General features: G+C 47.7%; 1 protein-coding gene and 2 long non-coding RNA genes across 5 annotated transcripts in view; 2 read left to right on the top strand and 1 right to left on the bottom strand.

Annotated features, from left to right (window-relative positions):
- The window catches only part of LOC113620813 (uncharacterized), a 43,855-nt gene extending 33,465 nt beyond the window's left edge, over positions 1-10,390 (bottom strand). Inside the window, exons 1-2 of one of the 2 annotated variants that reach the window (XR_003432928.1) lie at positions 7,978-10,390; positions 5,685-5,770 (exon numbers count right to left, since the gene is read on the bottom strand). This is a non-coding gene — a long non-coding RNA (uncharacterized LOC113620813). The remainder of the gene's footprint in view (positions 1-5,684; positions 5,771-7,977) is intronic. The other variant, XR_003432927.1, reaches the window with a different exon arrangement.
- Positions 519-6,473, top strand: LOC113620814 (uncharacterized). Its single transcript, XR_003432929.1, has 3 exons — positions 519-563; positions 700-837; positions 6,423-6,473. It is a non-coding gene; the product is annotated as an uncharacterized LOC113620814 (long non-coding RNA).
- Positions 10,391-11,067: 677 nt separating the features above from the next.
- DUSP6 (dual specificity phosphatase 6) lies at positions 11,068-15,772 on the top strand. 2 transcript variants are annotated; one of them, XM_027107156.1, is made up of 3 exons: positions 11,078-12,176; positions 12,793-13,230; positions 14,273-15,772. In XM_027107156.1, the coding sequence occupies exons 1-3, from the start codon at positions 11,777-11,779 to the stop codon at positions 14,578-14,580; spliced, it is 1,146 nt and encodes a 381-aa protein (XP_026962957.1). In that variant the 5' UTR covers positions 11,078-11,776; the 3' UTR covers positions 14,581-15,772. The 2 variants fall into 2 exon arrangements, with proteins under 2 accessions (XP_026962958.1, XP_026962957.1); XM_027107157.1 differs by lacking the exon at positions 12,793-13,230 and having other exon boundaries at positions 11,068-12,176.
- The last annotated feature ends 336 nt before the right edge of the window (positions 15,773-16,108 follow it).

Here is a 16,108-nt window from a genome sequence, read left to right as displayed (position 1 = left end):
CTGGGCGGTGAAATGGCGATCTAGTTGTCAGAGAGGCCGCGGCAGCAGGTGGAAAAGGCACGGCCAGGTGTCCCTTGCTACCAGGCCAGGGTCTAGGACCCCCAAAACAAAAACACTTGAAAGCATTATGCCCAACTCTTCACTTAAATGACCGTGTTTAACTCCTTTACAGACAGGGGACAACCCCCACCCCTATTTCAGCAACAGGAGTAACAGGAGGAACATCCCTTACACTTTTGTTTCTAATGAAAAGAAAAACAATGGGGAGACAAGCTTTTTTTTTTTTTTTTTACAAAATTTCACTTTACGGAACAGTGTTTTTAACCACACATGTTGCGATGGCATTTACGTCCTAAAGGCCGCGGGTGATTGTATTAGAAATGCCACTTCCGGGCTTCCCTGGTGGCGCAGTGGTAGAGAGTCTGCCTGCCGATGCAGGGGACACAGGTGCCTGCCCCGGTCCGGGAAGATCCCACATGCCGCGGAGCGGCTGGGCCCGTGAGCCATGGCCGCTGAGCCTGCGCGTCCGGAGCCTGTGCTCCGCAACGGGAGAGGCCACAACGGTGAGAGGCCCACGTACCACAAAAAAAAAAAAAAAAAAAAAAAGAAATGCCACTTCCTGGGTAGTTGAGCAATTGGAGCTTCTGCAGGAACTTAACTGTTTCTGATGCTTTTACTCAACTTTCAACTTATCTGCAGGTCTGAAATTTTCATAATAAAAAGTTAGAGGCGAAAGGCAGTTTGTCTCCTGGAGAGAAATGTCACCAATGGCATTTAGAATAACATTTCCCCCTCTTTCCTGGCTTACAAGCATCTCTCAGCACCTTCCTGTGTGAGGTAAGTTAAGGATTTTGTCATCTTCTATTAATAGGGAGGGATTCTGAGTCACAGAAAGGCTAAGTGATTTTTCTAGCCCCAGAAATAAGAGGAATAAAATGAAGCAAGATGATTAGTACATTATTTTAGGAATAGGACTATTATGGTGGAGAGCATCATTTTCTTGAACAACTGCAATTGCTTCCTAACTGTTTTTCCTGCCCCCAATTTCTCTCTCCCCTCCAGTCTACTCACTCGCTTTGTTACCAGAACCATATTCGGAAATCATGCCACACCCCTGTATAAAAATCTGTGATGACTTCTCACTGCCTAAAGAAAAATTCCAAACTCCTTAGCAGGACGTCCAAAGCCCAGGTCCATGTGGCTTTAAACTACCTTTCCTCTTTCTTTGCCACTCTGTGCCATTTATAACCGCTCAACTGCTCTCTGGTTCTCACGCACGTCCGTCCATGCCTCCAAACCTTCGCTCACGCCATCTGGCTCTCTTACCCAGAAGACCTTTCTTCTTCTATCCTTCTGGGACCATGGAGAGGGGGGAATCTGCTTACCCACGGGGATCTGACTCGAATATTGTCTTCTCTGGGACACTTACCAACACCCAGGGTCAATGGACCCATTTCCTCCTCTTGTTCCCATTGTACATTTTTTCTATTGCAATTACTATATTTAGTTTCTTACATTCTAGGAACCTGGGCATGTGTCTAACCTCCCCAATCAGACTTCTTTTTTGTGACAGCAGGGTCTGACTCTTACTGATTTCCATATGCTCCAGCAATCACTTCAGATCTAGACACACGACAGTGTTCGACGCAAGCCTTGATGCTGTTGTCAAGAGAAACCCTCTTTTAGGCAAAACCACAGGCAGATCTGGGTACCGTTTCAGCCCCCTGAAAGAAATCAGAGCTCGTGCCAGTTCAAGAGTTGAGGTGACAAGGACAAGCAGATTAGTTATGTCTGAGGTTGCATTTTTCTGTAACGAAGTTCTGATATTTGCGGATAAAGTGTACTATTTGATTCATCTTTCCAGGTAACCTACAAGAAAATTTCTATACTTTGTGGACCAGAGCTGGTGGGTGAGGAACCTGGCTGTCCAGGCTATTAGGAACTTCTCAAAGTGTGGTCCATCTGTAAGAGCCACTATTGGCTGCTGGACTAAAAGGCAATTACCTGGGTCCCTCTCTAGACCTCAATCAGGGTCCCTGAGTGGGAGTCTGGAGTGTGGGCCACAGGCAAGTACCTCCAGCTGTTTCTAAACATTTATTTTGAGACCCACTGGTCTGGCTGGAAACCTCTCCCTAGGCAAGCGGAATGAGTGTTGTGAATCCTTCTAAGGCAGAGGTTCTCAGCCCAGGTTGCGTATTGGAATTCCCTGGGGAACTTTTGAAACATATCGATGTCTCGGACCCAGATATCATTTAAATCAGACTTACTGGAGCTGGGATTTGAGCATCCATATTTTTCAAATGCTTTGCTTCTGAGCCAAGGTGGATGTTGGATAAATGTCAGATTCTTTGGATAAAAATCAGAGGCTTCTAGTGGTTAGAGACCCCAGATTTAGGTCACACGCTTCACTGCACCCCACCTCACTCTCACTATAAAAGTAAATCTCATACCAAATTTAACCAGATACACACACACACAAATGTTTCAGCAAGTACGTACAGTCATCCAAACTGAGTCCTTCTCTCCACCTCAGTATTTTGATGAACAGCACCTTGCATGAGAGGCCCATGCTGAAGGAAAGGCAGCAACATTCCAAAATAAAACCCAGCAGGGGGTGTAGTCTCACAGGGCAGGGGGCAGGGTCCTAGGTGAAGTGGAGGGTCACAGGCTCCAGTGCTGGAGGCTGCATGGTTACCTATGCAGGTGGTCTGGCTGCCCGCTTATATCTTGGTCATACAAGATCCACGGGTCCTGTCACACCTCTCCTAACAAGACACATCGCAAGCGCCACCAATTTCAGCAACAGATATAACTTTTTAACACCTTTTATGCAAATTAAAAAAAACCCTCACAGGTCACTGAGTCTAAGGTATTGGTTCATATTAGAGGATGTCACAGCTAATTCTCCATCTTTAAAGCATTAGAGTACTACAGTAGCTATACTGAATTACTTAAAGTAAATTACCATACAGACACTATAACAAAAGGGCAGAGAAATCCCCATTATAAAGGCTTTTTCCCTGGGAAACTGGTTAGGCGAGGGGGATGGATTGGGGGAGGGGGCGGGGCATGACCTGGCAAGGCTTTAGACTTTTGGTAAAGAATCTAAAACTTCTGATGGCTCCAGAAAAACCTGAAATTTGTCAGACATTTAATAAAAATAACCTTGGAATCATGCATGTGCAAAAAATTACTATAGAAACTGAGCTGAGCAGGTGGCCCGTTTACTTAAGGCTAGGTATGCTTCTACCATGTGGCCTTTAGCAGAGCACTCTTGCTAGGCAAGACGTCAGAGGAAGGAAGGAACTTTCCAGAGGAGATTTCTTAGTTGCAGGAGGCCTTAAAAGCTTGAGTATATCAATGCGTGCTCCCATCAGCGACAACAAACCCAGATCACTGAGGATGGTTACATCGCTTGGGCCAGTAGACTTCCAATTCACCTCCTGCAGACTGTGCAAGCTATTGCACAGTGCAAGGAAGGGCTGTGAGCCAGCAGTGATGGAGGAGGAAAGTGCCTGCTGCTTCAGCAAGTCAGTCCTAGACTGCTGGGAAGTCCCTCCAAGACAACCAATGTCCCCAAGGTCCCCAATCTATCCAGATCTCTCAGCACACTGAGATCTGGGCTGCTTATATCAGCAACTAAGAGGGGTGGTAAAGCAATTGACTCTGTTCTTTAGCATTTTTCTTTCAGAATTTTGCACTGATTTTTTTTTCTATTCCTAAGAACAAAACTGGCACTGTAGTGTTTTTCATTATATAATCCCTTTTCAGCAAGGTCAGTAAACATTTATCAAGATCTGTGTGTGTGTGTGTGTGTGTGCGCGGGGTGTGTGTGTTAATAATAAAAACAGGTAACTGCCAATGAATTAGTATTGTTTCAGGACTGTTCCTACCCCTTTACAAATGTAACTCATTTATCACAACAGTCCTGTGATATACTATCCCCACTTTACAGATAAGGAAACTGAGGTATATGGCGATTATGCGATTTCCTTCAGAGTCACACTCTAGAAAGGTTTAGAATCCAGATTGGTCTGACTCTAGAACTCCCAGGCTTGACCAGCAAGATAAAACTGAACAAATAATGTAGATGCTGCTATTTAATAATAGGTTGCATGAAGTCACTCTTATCAGGTAGGGAGCAGCGGGTACTAAAGAGGTTTTGAAGGGACTGAGATATTTAGATTCCAGTGTAATTACCTGATATTTGAGCCCAGCCCTCCCCACTATAAAATTGTGGTAATAGTATACCTGCTATGCAGAATTATCACCGTAATTAGACTGAACACGCGCAAAGCTTGGTGTTGAATAAATTGTAGCTTTCTGTTGTTATTTTCATGGTATACCCAAATATAGCTTTTGTAATTAACCCACCAAATGCCCTAAAGCAGTACTGCTTAGACTGGGGTTTGGAAGCTCCTGGGGTTCCACAAATATATTCCTGAGGAATCTGTGAGTTCTTACGTTTGATAAACGGAGTGAAAGCATTCCTTGCATTGTGGACACACAGTCATTTCTACTGATTGCTGAGGCAAAAATAGGCTGGCAGGAAATAATTCCTACTTAGAAAAATAATTAGTTCTCTTACACAACAGCTACCTGTGCTGCTCACACCTGCATAAATAAAGGAACACAAGATGAGGAGAAATGTCACCCGAGGAAACATGGCCCATACAAGGAGGCACAGGGCAAATCAACTGCACGTAGATGCAGCATGGCCAATGCCCAGGATGCTGCACACATGAGGCCCCATGACACGACCAGGGAAGGTTCCTGAAAGATGAATACATAGAGTCCCTCACCTTCCCTGAAGGAAATGTTAGCCTAATTTCCCACCAAGGATCCTCACTGGGGCTTTGGAAATAGTACAATGGGAAGCAAGGTGCTGTCATTCCTTTTCCAAAACAAAAAGCAAACCAGAAAAGTCTAACAGTAAGTGAACTTGGCTATACTGCAGACGCAGAGGTGCCAACCTCCTGATGATTTCTTACACATACATTTACACATGCCTTTACTTTCCTACTTTGTGAAAATAAAAGAGAAGAGGGAAGAATGAAGGAATGTTTTCCCATGGGAAGGAAAAGGATTCAAAAGCATCTGAAAGAAGAAATCAACACTGCTAGCTGTAAGTGAATTTCCTTACTAGAGACTAACTTCCAAAGAATATTCTTGATAGAGTCTCTATGGGATCCTGAATGTACACTAATAGGTATTCCATCAGGGGAGGGGAAACAGAAACCCAAGAAAGCTGATGAAGACCTAATTTTTAAAAAACTTCGATTGGGGTCAAGGTCTGAATTTCACAGTAGTTCATATTTTTCTTCAGGTTGTATAATTCCGGCAAGGTGTGAAAGTGCCACCTCTTTTACAGGAAAGCTCTGACCACTCCCTCCATGTGACTGTGGGTGTGACTCTGGAACTGCTGCTGTCTAGCTGCCTGTTAGTCCCCGTGTAAGCTTACCTGCCTTTCCTTCCACGGCTGCATTGTTTGGGGACATTGTTACCATTGTTACCCGCCTTCAATAAGCTCCCTGCAGCTGACCCTGGGGCAAGCTGCATGAAGCTGCAACACCAGAAGCAGTTTGATGGCAAACAAGGATCTACAGTCATGTTATTTTAATTTGCAGCTCACATTTGAAGCTCCCTGTGGTTTTTTCCATGCACAGCGCATGACTGTATATTACCTTGGTTTCCTATTGTCAGTCCTTTGGACCTCTTGGGTTCCACAGTGCCTACCGGTCTGACATAAGTTGCTGTCTTTTCAAGGCACCTGTCAAGAAAGCACAACAGAGTTTTGTGAACCCCATATGCCGTTTATTTAAAGTCAGACTATTTCGAACATATTTCTCAAATGCAGTTGAATTGTGTTCTGAGGTTTAGCTGTCCTGAAACTCACCGACTGTCACTTTTTTTTTTCAATTTTTATTGGAATATAGTTGATTTACAATGTTGTGTTAGGTTCAGGTGTACAGCAAAGTGAATCAGTTATACATATACATATATATACTCTTTTTTTTAGATTCTTTTCCCAAATAGGTCATTACAGAGTATTGAGTAGAGTTCCCTGCGCTATACAGTAGGTCCTTATTAGTTGCCTATTTTATATATAGAAGTGTGTGTGTGTCAATCCCAATCTCCCAATTTATTCCTCCCGCACTTACCCCCTGGTAACCATAAGTTTGTTTTCTACATCTGTTACTCTACTTCTGTTTTGTAAATAAGTTCATTGGTACGCTTTTTTTAAGATTCCACATATAAGTGATATCATATGATATTTGTCTTTCTCTGTCTGACTTCACTCCACTGTCACTTTGAGGGCCTCCCTGGGACCTCTAAAAAACCTGAATCCTGGATATGCCACAGAGTCCATTTTAGGGACTTCCCTGGTGGCACAGTGGTTAAGAATCCACCTGTCATTGCAGGGGACACGGGTTCGATCCCTGGTACATGCCACATGCCGTGGAGCAACTAAGCCTGTGTGCCACAACTACTGAGCCTTCACTCTAGAGCCGGCGAGCCACAACTACTGAGCCCACGCACCACAACTACTGAAGCCTGTGCACCTAGAGCCCGTGCTCCGCAACAAGAGAAACCACCGCAATGAGAAGCCCATGCACCGCAACGAAGAGTAGCCCCCACTCGCTGCAACTAGAGAAAGCCCGCGTGCAGCAAGTAAGACCCAACACAGCCAAAAATAAAAAAACATATAAAAAAACAAAGACTCCATTTTTAAGTCAGATCTTCCAAAACACACTCTCCCTATTAGTGAAAATCTGTTTAACTATTTTCACATGATGTGTTAATTAATGTCATTATATTCATAGAGATTACTCCAAGATTAAAGGTCATACTAACCCTTTCAGGTCTCATCAATCGCAAGTGTTCTCAAATGCAGGAAAATTCCTGCAAAGTTGGAATGCTTCTCCAATAACCAAGCAAACATTTATAACTGAAAGATTTTCTTTTAAGGAACTTTCCAGGGGGAAACACCAGGAAGAATTCAAGCACGAGTGCTCATTGCACGCACACACTATCACTCAGAGAGACAGTAGGATCTATGAAATTGTTTCTGTGCACTTATGAAAATGGATCAGAGATGACCTGCTGTACTCTCCAACCTTTAAACATAGTTCTCTACATGTGACTGATACCCTAGGCAGGGAACTGAGGCCTCTGGAAGTAAGGAAGTCTGTGGCTCTTATAGTCACTAGAGCTCTCCTGAGAAAGCTTTTCCTGGGGGCCCCGGCAACAGGGCCAGGATGATGAGATTCAAAGCAGGATTACCAGCAACAGCGAGTCAGTTTTATGCAGAAATGAAGCAATGAGTTTAAAAACCGTTGAATACCTACTTTGTGCCCTTTGTGTGTCATCTTGGCTGTCTCTATCCTCGCAGTCCTTTGAGGCAGGTGTAACTATTCCCCATTTTACATACTGCTGAATTCCTTTCCTTGCCTTATTTTCCTCCACAGCACTTTTCCTTTCTAATATACTGTATAATTATTTATTTTGTTCATTGTCTCTTGTTACTAGAATATAAGCTCCAGGAGGGCAGGGTTCTTGTCTGTTTTATTCACTGCTGCTTTCCTGGTAGCTAGAGTAAATGAGTGAGTGAGTGAATGAGCGAATGAATGAATGAATGAATGGAGGCCCGGAGAGGTTAAGTGACTTTCCCCTATCTAAATACTAGTTAGAGACAGAGCTAAGATTTGAACTCAGGCCCATGTGCTACACTGAGACACATCAGTAATGGTAGATGCGAGGATTACCATCTAAGACATACTCTAAGAAAGAAAACTGTATGGGCATTTATTGAATGGTTGACTAATGAAAAGGTGCATACAGTCAAAGAAAACCGCCAGATGTAAAAGGAGCAGGAAGGAAATGAGCCTAACTTTTGATCCTTGACATCTGTGGGGAAGGAGCAACATAATTTGTGAAGCCCGGAAATGCCTGGTGGTCAAAATTCAAAGTGCAGACCTTGAATCCTTCAAATTTCAGCAGCAACAGCAGAGCGTGGTGGGCGCGGTCTCCACAACACCCTGTAATATGGGTATGTGGTAGTCCTTGAGGCTCTGTGAAGAGTCAGGCTTCAAATCCTGACCCCATCGTTGGCTCCTGTGTGACCTCAGGCAAATTCCTTAATCTCTGTAAATGAGGATAATTTGCATGGGTTTTCTGAAGACTGACGGAAATATGCATGTAAACACAGAAATCAAGACCATGCCCACCAGGTGGTAAATACCCACTACATATGACTTCTATTATATCAGCTTAGTGTACAGAGTGTTTAAGAGGGGACCAGTAGGGAGAAGTTAGAAGGGTAGCTGGGTATATTCGGTATTTAACTGTGTTAAAGGATTTTGATCGTGGTCTGTAACAGCACCTGCTTTGCTTGACAGCTAAATTGGCATGGATTTAACTGCTTAGTGCAGTTCTTCAGAGGATTTCTTCTTAGACTAGGGAATTTCAGGCGGGCTGTTAGGCATCAAAGGGCGTCTTTGGGATTGAAAGGACGGGGGCCATTCTGCAGGTTCAGAATTCAGAAAGATAAAAATAATATTAACAGTTAATGACACACCAACAACGTCTTAGGGCATCTCACTTTACCCATTCAGTCATCACAGCGATTCTGTCATTTTCCGTATGCCAGCGTGGAAGGCTACGGTTTAAAAGAGTTAGACGATGTAATCAAGGTCGCACATTTAGGAAGGGGTGAGGGCACAATTCAAACCCAGGCCGCCCCACTCCAGAGGCCCTTTCTTTATACCGCACGTTTTAGGACCAAGAGGTCTGAATGCCATTTTATCCAGTGTCCTGAGAAGGACTGAGGGTTCAGAAGCACGGGTAAAGCTAAATGTTTCAGGTTTGAGAAGTGTTGCAACCATCCTTCCAAACTGATGCCCAGGCTCAGGTATCAGCACTTTAAAAATAGCTAAGTGGAAAACAATTTCCCTTCTTGCATTTTCTGTTGGAGGTCTTGGGCTGAAAGATTATGCACTTCTCAGTTCCGCTGCAAGGCATCCTGCTTCTCCCCTCCTCGCCTCCAGGTTCCAGTAACAGAAAGGTCTCGGGGTAGGGACATCTGTAACAGGTGGAGGCGGATCGGAGGCGTCAACTCCAGCGCAGGCCTCCTCCAGCTGGAACTGGATGATATCCAGTGAAATATGGGAGCTCTGTTCCAAGGGATGCCCAAAAAAGGCGCGGGGATAGGAGCGCTGCAACTCCCACCTTCACCGAACACGCTCCTCCAGGGGCGGCCTGACTGTAGCAAAGCTCCAAAATTGGCAACCTGGGCCTCGCAGCCGCCTTTTTTTAGCCTACATTCCCCAAACCAGAGAAGAGGCGGGTGACTAAAAATGCAAATTGGAGCGGGGGCGTCAGCAGGCCGGCCCGTGGGTGTGGGGCGTCTGGCTTGGGGAGACCCCGCGACCTCAGGTGCCCTCGGCGATATCAGCGGTGGACGCAGAGCGCCGCGAGGGCGCTCGGAAAAGCCGCTCCCCGCCGAGCGGCTGCCTCCGCTTCCGCCTCCCCGGCGGCGGCGGCGGCGGCGGCGGCGGCGGCGGCGGCGGGACAATGCGCGCCCTCTTTTCCGCCGTGGGTTAGGGAGGGGCAGCCGGATTAGGGCCCGCGCCTTCCGGCCGCCGGCCCCCATCCTCCACCTCCCCTGCGCGCCGCGCCGGCCGCACACAGGTGGCTTTCCGCTCGGGAGCTGCAGCCCCGGTACTTTTATATAACAACAGAGTTCTGCGCGCCTGGAATGCGTCTACCCGCCGCCGCCCGCCACGCCTCTATCCGGACCCCGCCGCCCGCCCCGCTCCGCCGTACCCCGGCCGAGCGCAGCTCGCTGGCCTAGCGAGCACCTCCCCAATTACCTGCTGGCTCTGCAGCGCGGCAGACACTTTCCCCAGGACTCCCAGCTCTCCTCGGGAGCAGGGGCTCCCGGCAGGCACTTCTCCTCGCCCCACACCCACCCCAGGCCTCTCCGGAGCTCGAAGTCCCGCATCGGCCCTGCACCGGTCCACGGTGTCGCCGGACGCCCCGCGCCCGCTGAACGAGGAGGCGGAGGCGGCGGGTGCTAACGAGGAGCGCAACGCGTAGGAGCGGGCGGTGCTCCGCGAGGGCCCGGCGACTCGCAGGGGAGGGGGTGCCCGGGCAGGGAAGAGGGTGACCCTGTGCGGGAAGTCGGGGGCGGGAAGGAGTCTCCCTTTTGACATGCCTCGGTCTACAGTAACCAATCGCCGAGCCCTCCAGAGCCCCCGCAGCCTGCAGGCCTTGCGGGAGGACTTCCCCAGGCTTTGCGGATGGTGGGGACAGACAGCCGGGCTCCGCGTGCCCTTGGTGCACCTCGCCCAGGCGGCCCTTCCAGGCGGGCTCCTGTGTCGGAAGCTGAGCTAGGTTGCTCAGAAATGATTAACGAGCGCTACCCGCCCCCACCCCACCCAGGGCGCAGTGGGCGGGGGCGGGGGATTTGGATCCCCTTAACAATGGTTCATAACACCCCACGCCCCCGGAGAGGAATAAAAGCATCGGACTGCCCAACGAATTTGTTCCTGCAGTCTCCACTGTTTAAAAAAATTAATTAATTAAAACGCTCTTTTTAAAGAAAAAGCTTGCTTTCTATTCTCTGGACAACCAAGCATTTGTTTGTTTGCTTGCTTAAAAATGTTTCAACAAAATCCTGGTTTGTTCAAAAGATGTTGGATTAGCATTTAACACCTCATCGGTCACTAAAGCCCGGGCAGTTCACCAGCCCCAACACAGCCTCGGCTAAAAGAACATCAGAGTAAACAGAGCTGGGCTTTTTAAGCTGGCAAACAAATGCCACACACTGCCTAAGGGGGGTGGGGGGTGGGGTTAACGTGAACTCCAGTCCAAATGAGTTTAAAGGGAATAAAAGGGAAAAAGTCAGCACAAGTTTCCCTAAAGCTAGCTTGCGCGCCCAGGCGTCGCGAACAAGGGCTTTTGTGCCTGCTAATTGCACCATTTGTGCGCAAAAGTTCCGAAGCGAAGTGTGAACTCTCAACAGAAGGAAACATGAGACAACTGAAGTGCCCTGGTTTGTGTGCCCTGCTCCTCCTCCACCACCGCCTCCTCTTCTTTCTCCTTCCTCCCGCCGAGCCCGCTGTTGCAGCTTGTTTGCACCGGGGCTTATCCGGAGCGGAAATTCCTTTCCGTTTTTGTGAATGACAAACTCATTAACAATTCATCAACACAACCTGTTCCAGCCGGCCCGTCCCCACGGCAACAGCCCCTTCCGCAGCGCGCTCATTGGCTGGCCTGGAGAATGTATCCATTGAGACGCTCGCTGTTTGTATCCATTGAGGAGCTGCCTCGCTCGGGGGGTGTGCGAGGCTTGAGTCTAAGGGAGAGTGAGCAAATCGAGGCTTGAATAGTCCTAGGAGAAAGACGCCCGGGTGGATTTGAGGTGCAGTCTTGGAGGGAGGGATTAGGAGCCGCTGGGTTTTTTTTTCTCCCCTCTGAGTAGCACGGAGTCCGAATTAATTGGATTTCATTCACCGGGGAGGAACAAAACTCTCCGGGCAGCTTCATTCAGAGAGATTCATTGACACTAAGAGCGAGCGGCTGCAGCTGGGTGCAGAGGGAACCGCCGGCTTAACTTCTGTCTCGCCTGCCCCAACCGCTAACCGGGTTTGGGAAGGGCAAGGTGGAATTCAACCCCGCTCTGAGAGCGGCGGCTTCGCGCGGCGTGCTCGGCCTATGCCTGCCCCGAGGGGCGTCTGGTAGGTACCCCGCCCTCTTCGGCAGCTCGACCCCCATGATAGATACGCTCAGACCCGTGCCCTTCGCGTCGGAAATGGCGATCAGCAAGACCGTGGCGTGGCTCAACGAGCAGCTGGAGCTGGGCAACGAGCGGCTGCTGCTGATGGACTGCCGGCCCCAGGAGCTGTACGAGTCGTCGCACATCGAGTCAGCCATCAACGTGGCCATCCCGGGGATCATGCTGCGGCGCCTGCAGAAGGGCAACCTGCCGGTACGCGCGCTCTTCACGCGCGGCGAGGACCGGGATCGCTTCACCCGGCGCTGCGGCACCGATACCGTGGTGCTCTACGACGAGAGTAGCAGCGACTGGAACGAGAATACGGGCGGCGAGTCGGTGCTCGGGCTGCTGCTCAAGAAGCTCAAGGACGAGGGCTGCCGGGCGTTCTACCTGGAAGGTACGAGCCGGGGGAGCTCCACGCGGGGGCAGGACGGGGGACACCGGGCTGCGAGCTGCAGGCGGGACGCCCGTGCTGGAAGCGCCCCTGCAGCGCTCGGCTGGCGCTTCTGAGCCGCGCTGCTGCGCCAGGGGCAGTCTGCCGGCTCCCGGCTGCGAACCTCTCTAGAGTCCCGCACCCGCGAGCCAGGCCCGCGCGGAATCGACCGGCTTCCGGCCGCAGGCACTAGCCGGTTCTTTCTAACTAGGTCTCCTTCCTACCCGGGATATTCCCCACCATTCCCTGCTTTATATCGTTCGATTTTGAGTTCAGATTTTGCAGGACGGCAGAGATCGTTGGGGTGCACATTGACCCCTTCTAGCCCTTCAAGATATTCGGAAAAGTTGCCATTTTGTGCATTTCCGGATTCGGAAGAATAAAGGTTCCCAGGGGAGGCGGGCCCGTTCGTTCTGTTCCCAAGGGTGCACACTTCAGTGTCTTTCTCTTGTATCTGGCTCTGTGTGCAGGGCGGCTGGAAGGGTTCTGTGGTGTGTTTCTGCGTGAGGCTGCGGCTCTCAAAGCTGTGAAAACTACTACGGGATCTCGGGTTACATGATTGCTTTTCTCGTCCTGGCAGGTGGTTTCAGTAAGTTCCAAGCCGAGTTCGCTCTGCACTGCGAGACCAATCTAGACGGCTCGTGTAGCAGCAGCTCGCCACCGTTGCCAGTGCTGGGGCTCGGGGGCCTGCGGATCAGCTCCGACTCCTCCTCGGACATTGAGTCTGACCTTGACCGAGACCCCAGTAGTGCAACGGACTCGGATGGCAGCCCGCTGTCCAACAGCCAGCCTTCTTTCCCCGTGGAGATCTTGCCCTTCCTCTATTTGGGCTGTGCCAAGGACTCCACCAACCTGGACGTGTTGGAGGAGTTCGGCATCAAGTACATCTTGAACGTCACCCCCAATTTGCCGAATCTCTTTGAGAACGCGGGAGAGTTCAAATACAAGCAGATCCCCATCTCGGATCACTGGAGCCAAAACCTGTCCCAGTTTTTTCCTGAGGCCATTTCTTTCATAGGTGAGACTAATTAACAGTCCTCGCTCAGACTTTTAAATGCAAAATTCCTAACCTTTCCTAGAGTTCAAGCCGTTCATCTTTCTTGCTGCTTCTAATTTGTGGGGCTGCCGGTCTCTGATGTTCCAAGGGCGTTCTTAATTCTGGTTTATCTTCTTGCTAAGAAAAAGTGCCTTTTGACAAGGCTGCAGACCTCAGGTGTATTTGAAATGCTGTCTGCTGCTTGGCTCTGAACTCAGTCATTTGAAAGGGAGACCATTCGTAAGTAGACAACAGAATTTTCCCACAATCTTTGGACTAGAGGAGGGCCAGATAATAGTACTCAAGGTAGACAGGAATTCTAGCATGACTTTGTAATTTTAAAAGACCTGGGAGTTGATTGAGAATACGAAGTTAGGCGTTGGAAAGCCCTGTGAATGCTAGATGTTGTAATCCAGCTGAATGTTACTGTGATACCGGTTCACAGTGAGACAGTGAGGGTAACCTGAGCCCAGCAGGAAGGACTGTGGGCTGAAAGCCTGGAGAAGCGAATCTCCAGGCATTGTAATGCATTTCCTATTACAAAGGAACTCATTTTCAGGCCATGTCGACATCCTGTTCCTCCTAATGGGCTGTCCCCAGTGACTTCCCTCTCTCTTTTAAAATGCCTGAATATCTCCATTGTTAGCTGCACAACAGTTGGAGAATAATTTAATAGACCCTTGCAGTCTGCTTGTCTGTATAAAAGGCATTCACGACCATATTGCAGGGTTTCTGGTATTCACATGCTGGGGCAAAGAATGCACACATTAAGGAGTTTTTTGTTGGCGGGAACTTAATACAAAAGCTCCCTTTTCAGAAAATATCTGAAATATGTAATTGTGCCCAGTGTACATGTTTTATCACAGTGATACATTTTCTGCTGCCTGCAGGGCTCAACTGCTGCACACAATTATTTTTAACCTTTTTTATGATTATCATTATTATTCAGTTTTTAGACTGGTCGTTCACAAAGGGTGGTTTTCAGTCTGCTGACATTTTGCCTTTCTTTTTTGTGTGTTTACAGATGAAGCCCGGGGCAAAAACTGTGGTGTCTTGGTGCATTGCTTGGCTGGCATCAGCCGCTCAGTCACTGTGACTGTGGCTTATCTCATGCAGAAGCTCAACCTGTCAATGAACGATGCTTATGACATTGTGAAGATGAAGAAATCCAACATCTCCCCCAACTTCAACTTCATGGGCCAGCTGCTGGACTTCGAGAGGACGCTGGGACTCAGCAGCCCCTGTGACAACCGGGTCCCAGCACAGCAGCTCTATTTCACCACGCCCTCCAACCAGAATGTCTACCAGGTGGACTCCCTGCAATCCACGTGAAAGGCCCCACACTGGGATGTGTCCGTTCTTCAGCAGTTTCTCTTAGCAGCATCAGTTGGGCTGCTTTCTTTGTATGTGGCCCAGGTGTCAACATGACACCAGCTGTCTGTATTAGACAAGGTTACCACGTGTGGAATTGGTTATTCCAAAGGGAGAGATTTGCTCCATTCTCGTTGGAAGAACAGGACCTGCTGTATAGATACAGGCAGTAGGTTTGCTCCACACCCGAGTGTACAGCCTACCCCTGCAGGGACTGGGATTCGAGAACTTCCAGGTATATAGGGTAGGACCAAATGGTAGGGTAGGAGCATGTGTTCTTTAGGGCCTTGTATGACTGTTTCCTTTTGCATCTGGAACTGACTCTATATTGTCTTCAGTGAAGACTGACTCAATTTTGCATATAGAGGAGCCAAAGAGAGGTTTCAGCTCTGTATTTGTAGTATCAGTTTGCAAAAAAAAAAGAAAATAAATAAATAATCAATCAAATGAATCTGATACTCCATTTGATTATTGTAAATATTTGATCTTAAATCATTTGACAGTGTTTGTTTGAACTGTGTTTGTTTTTCCTTTGATGGGTTTAAAAGAAATCGTCCAAAGGGAGAAAGAGCAGTATGCCACTTCTTAAAACGATTGAAACTTTTGCTCTTTTCTAATCCAAAGGATATATTTGCAGCATGCTCGACTTTACCAATTCTGAATGACGTTTTCATGGACACTTATGATCACAGAGACCTTGTTATGGTGCAGTCTCCAGTGTCTTTCATATATCTTCCTTGTGACCTTTTTTTTTTCTCTTAATGTAGTTTGACTCTGCCTTACTTTTGTAAATATTTTGGCTTGTATTGTCTCAAAGGGGATATCTTGGAAAGACACCAAAATCATGGGCTCACTTTTTTTTTTAAACTTCAGCTGTGCTAAACAGTATATTACCTCTGTACAAAATTCTTCAGGGAGTGTCACCTCAAATGCAATACTTTGGGTTGGTCTCTTTGCTTTTTAAAAACAATTTGTGCGTAACTGGAAGCGTGTGTGTGAGCGTGGGTACCCATTAAACAGGCGACATGCATATGATTGTGAAGGAGGGAGACAAGTGGCTCCATTATGTTCATGGTGTAAAGTTCTGAGCTGAAATTTATTATAAGAATGTAAAACCTTAAATTATTAATAAATAACTATTTTGGCTATTGAATGTGTATTTTTAAAAAATCTCTCCTTAATTGTACTTACATGTGAAGTGACACATTTTAGGACTTTTTCAGTTGGGGATTGATATTGGCTTGTAAAGTACATGTAGGAATAATGGGGCAAAGTTCTCATCTTTTAAGCTATTTCCAAGAATTTTTCAGGTGCATCTTTTGCTTCAAATAAAAGTGACAAGGGATTGACTATATCATTCCTATGGATAATACTTTATACGAAGGGAAGAGAGTGATTACATCATTCCAATGGACAATACTTCCTAATAAGTTCTGGCTTACTTAAGAAAATTGTAATGCTCTTGAAGAAAAATGAAGTCTCAGAGCCC

The sequence above is a fragment of the Aethalodelphis obliquidens genome, unplaced genomic scaffold, assembly GCF_003676395.1.
Source record: "Aethalodelphis obliquidens isolate GAN/ISIS:26980383/991018 unplaced genomic scaffold, ASM367639v1 scaffold8, whole genome shotgun sequence".
NCBI classification, from domain to species: Eukaryota; Metazoa; Chordata; class Mammalia; order Artiodactyla; family Delphinidae; genus Aethalodelphis; species Aethalodelphis obliquidens.
This window is presented reverse-complemented; position numbering and strand designations above follow the sequence as displayed.

What these genes read in the sequence shown, in the direction of transcription:
- DUSP6 (XM_027107156.1), top strand. Translation starts at nt 11,777, where the DNA reads ATGATAGATACGCTCAGACCCGTGCCCTTCGCGTCGGAAATGGCGATC. An exon ending in CCGGGCGTTCTACCTGGAAG is followed by an intron (nt 12,177 to 12,792) that starts GTACGAGCCGGG and finishes TCGTCCTGGCAG; the next exon opens with GTGGTTTCAGTAAGTTCCAA. An exon ending in TGAGGCCATTTCTTTCATAG is followed by an intron (nt 13,231 to 14,272) that starts GTGAGACTAATT and finishes GTGTGTTTACAG; the next exon opens with ATGAAGCCCGGGGCAAAAAC.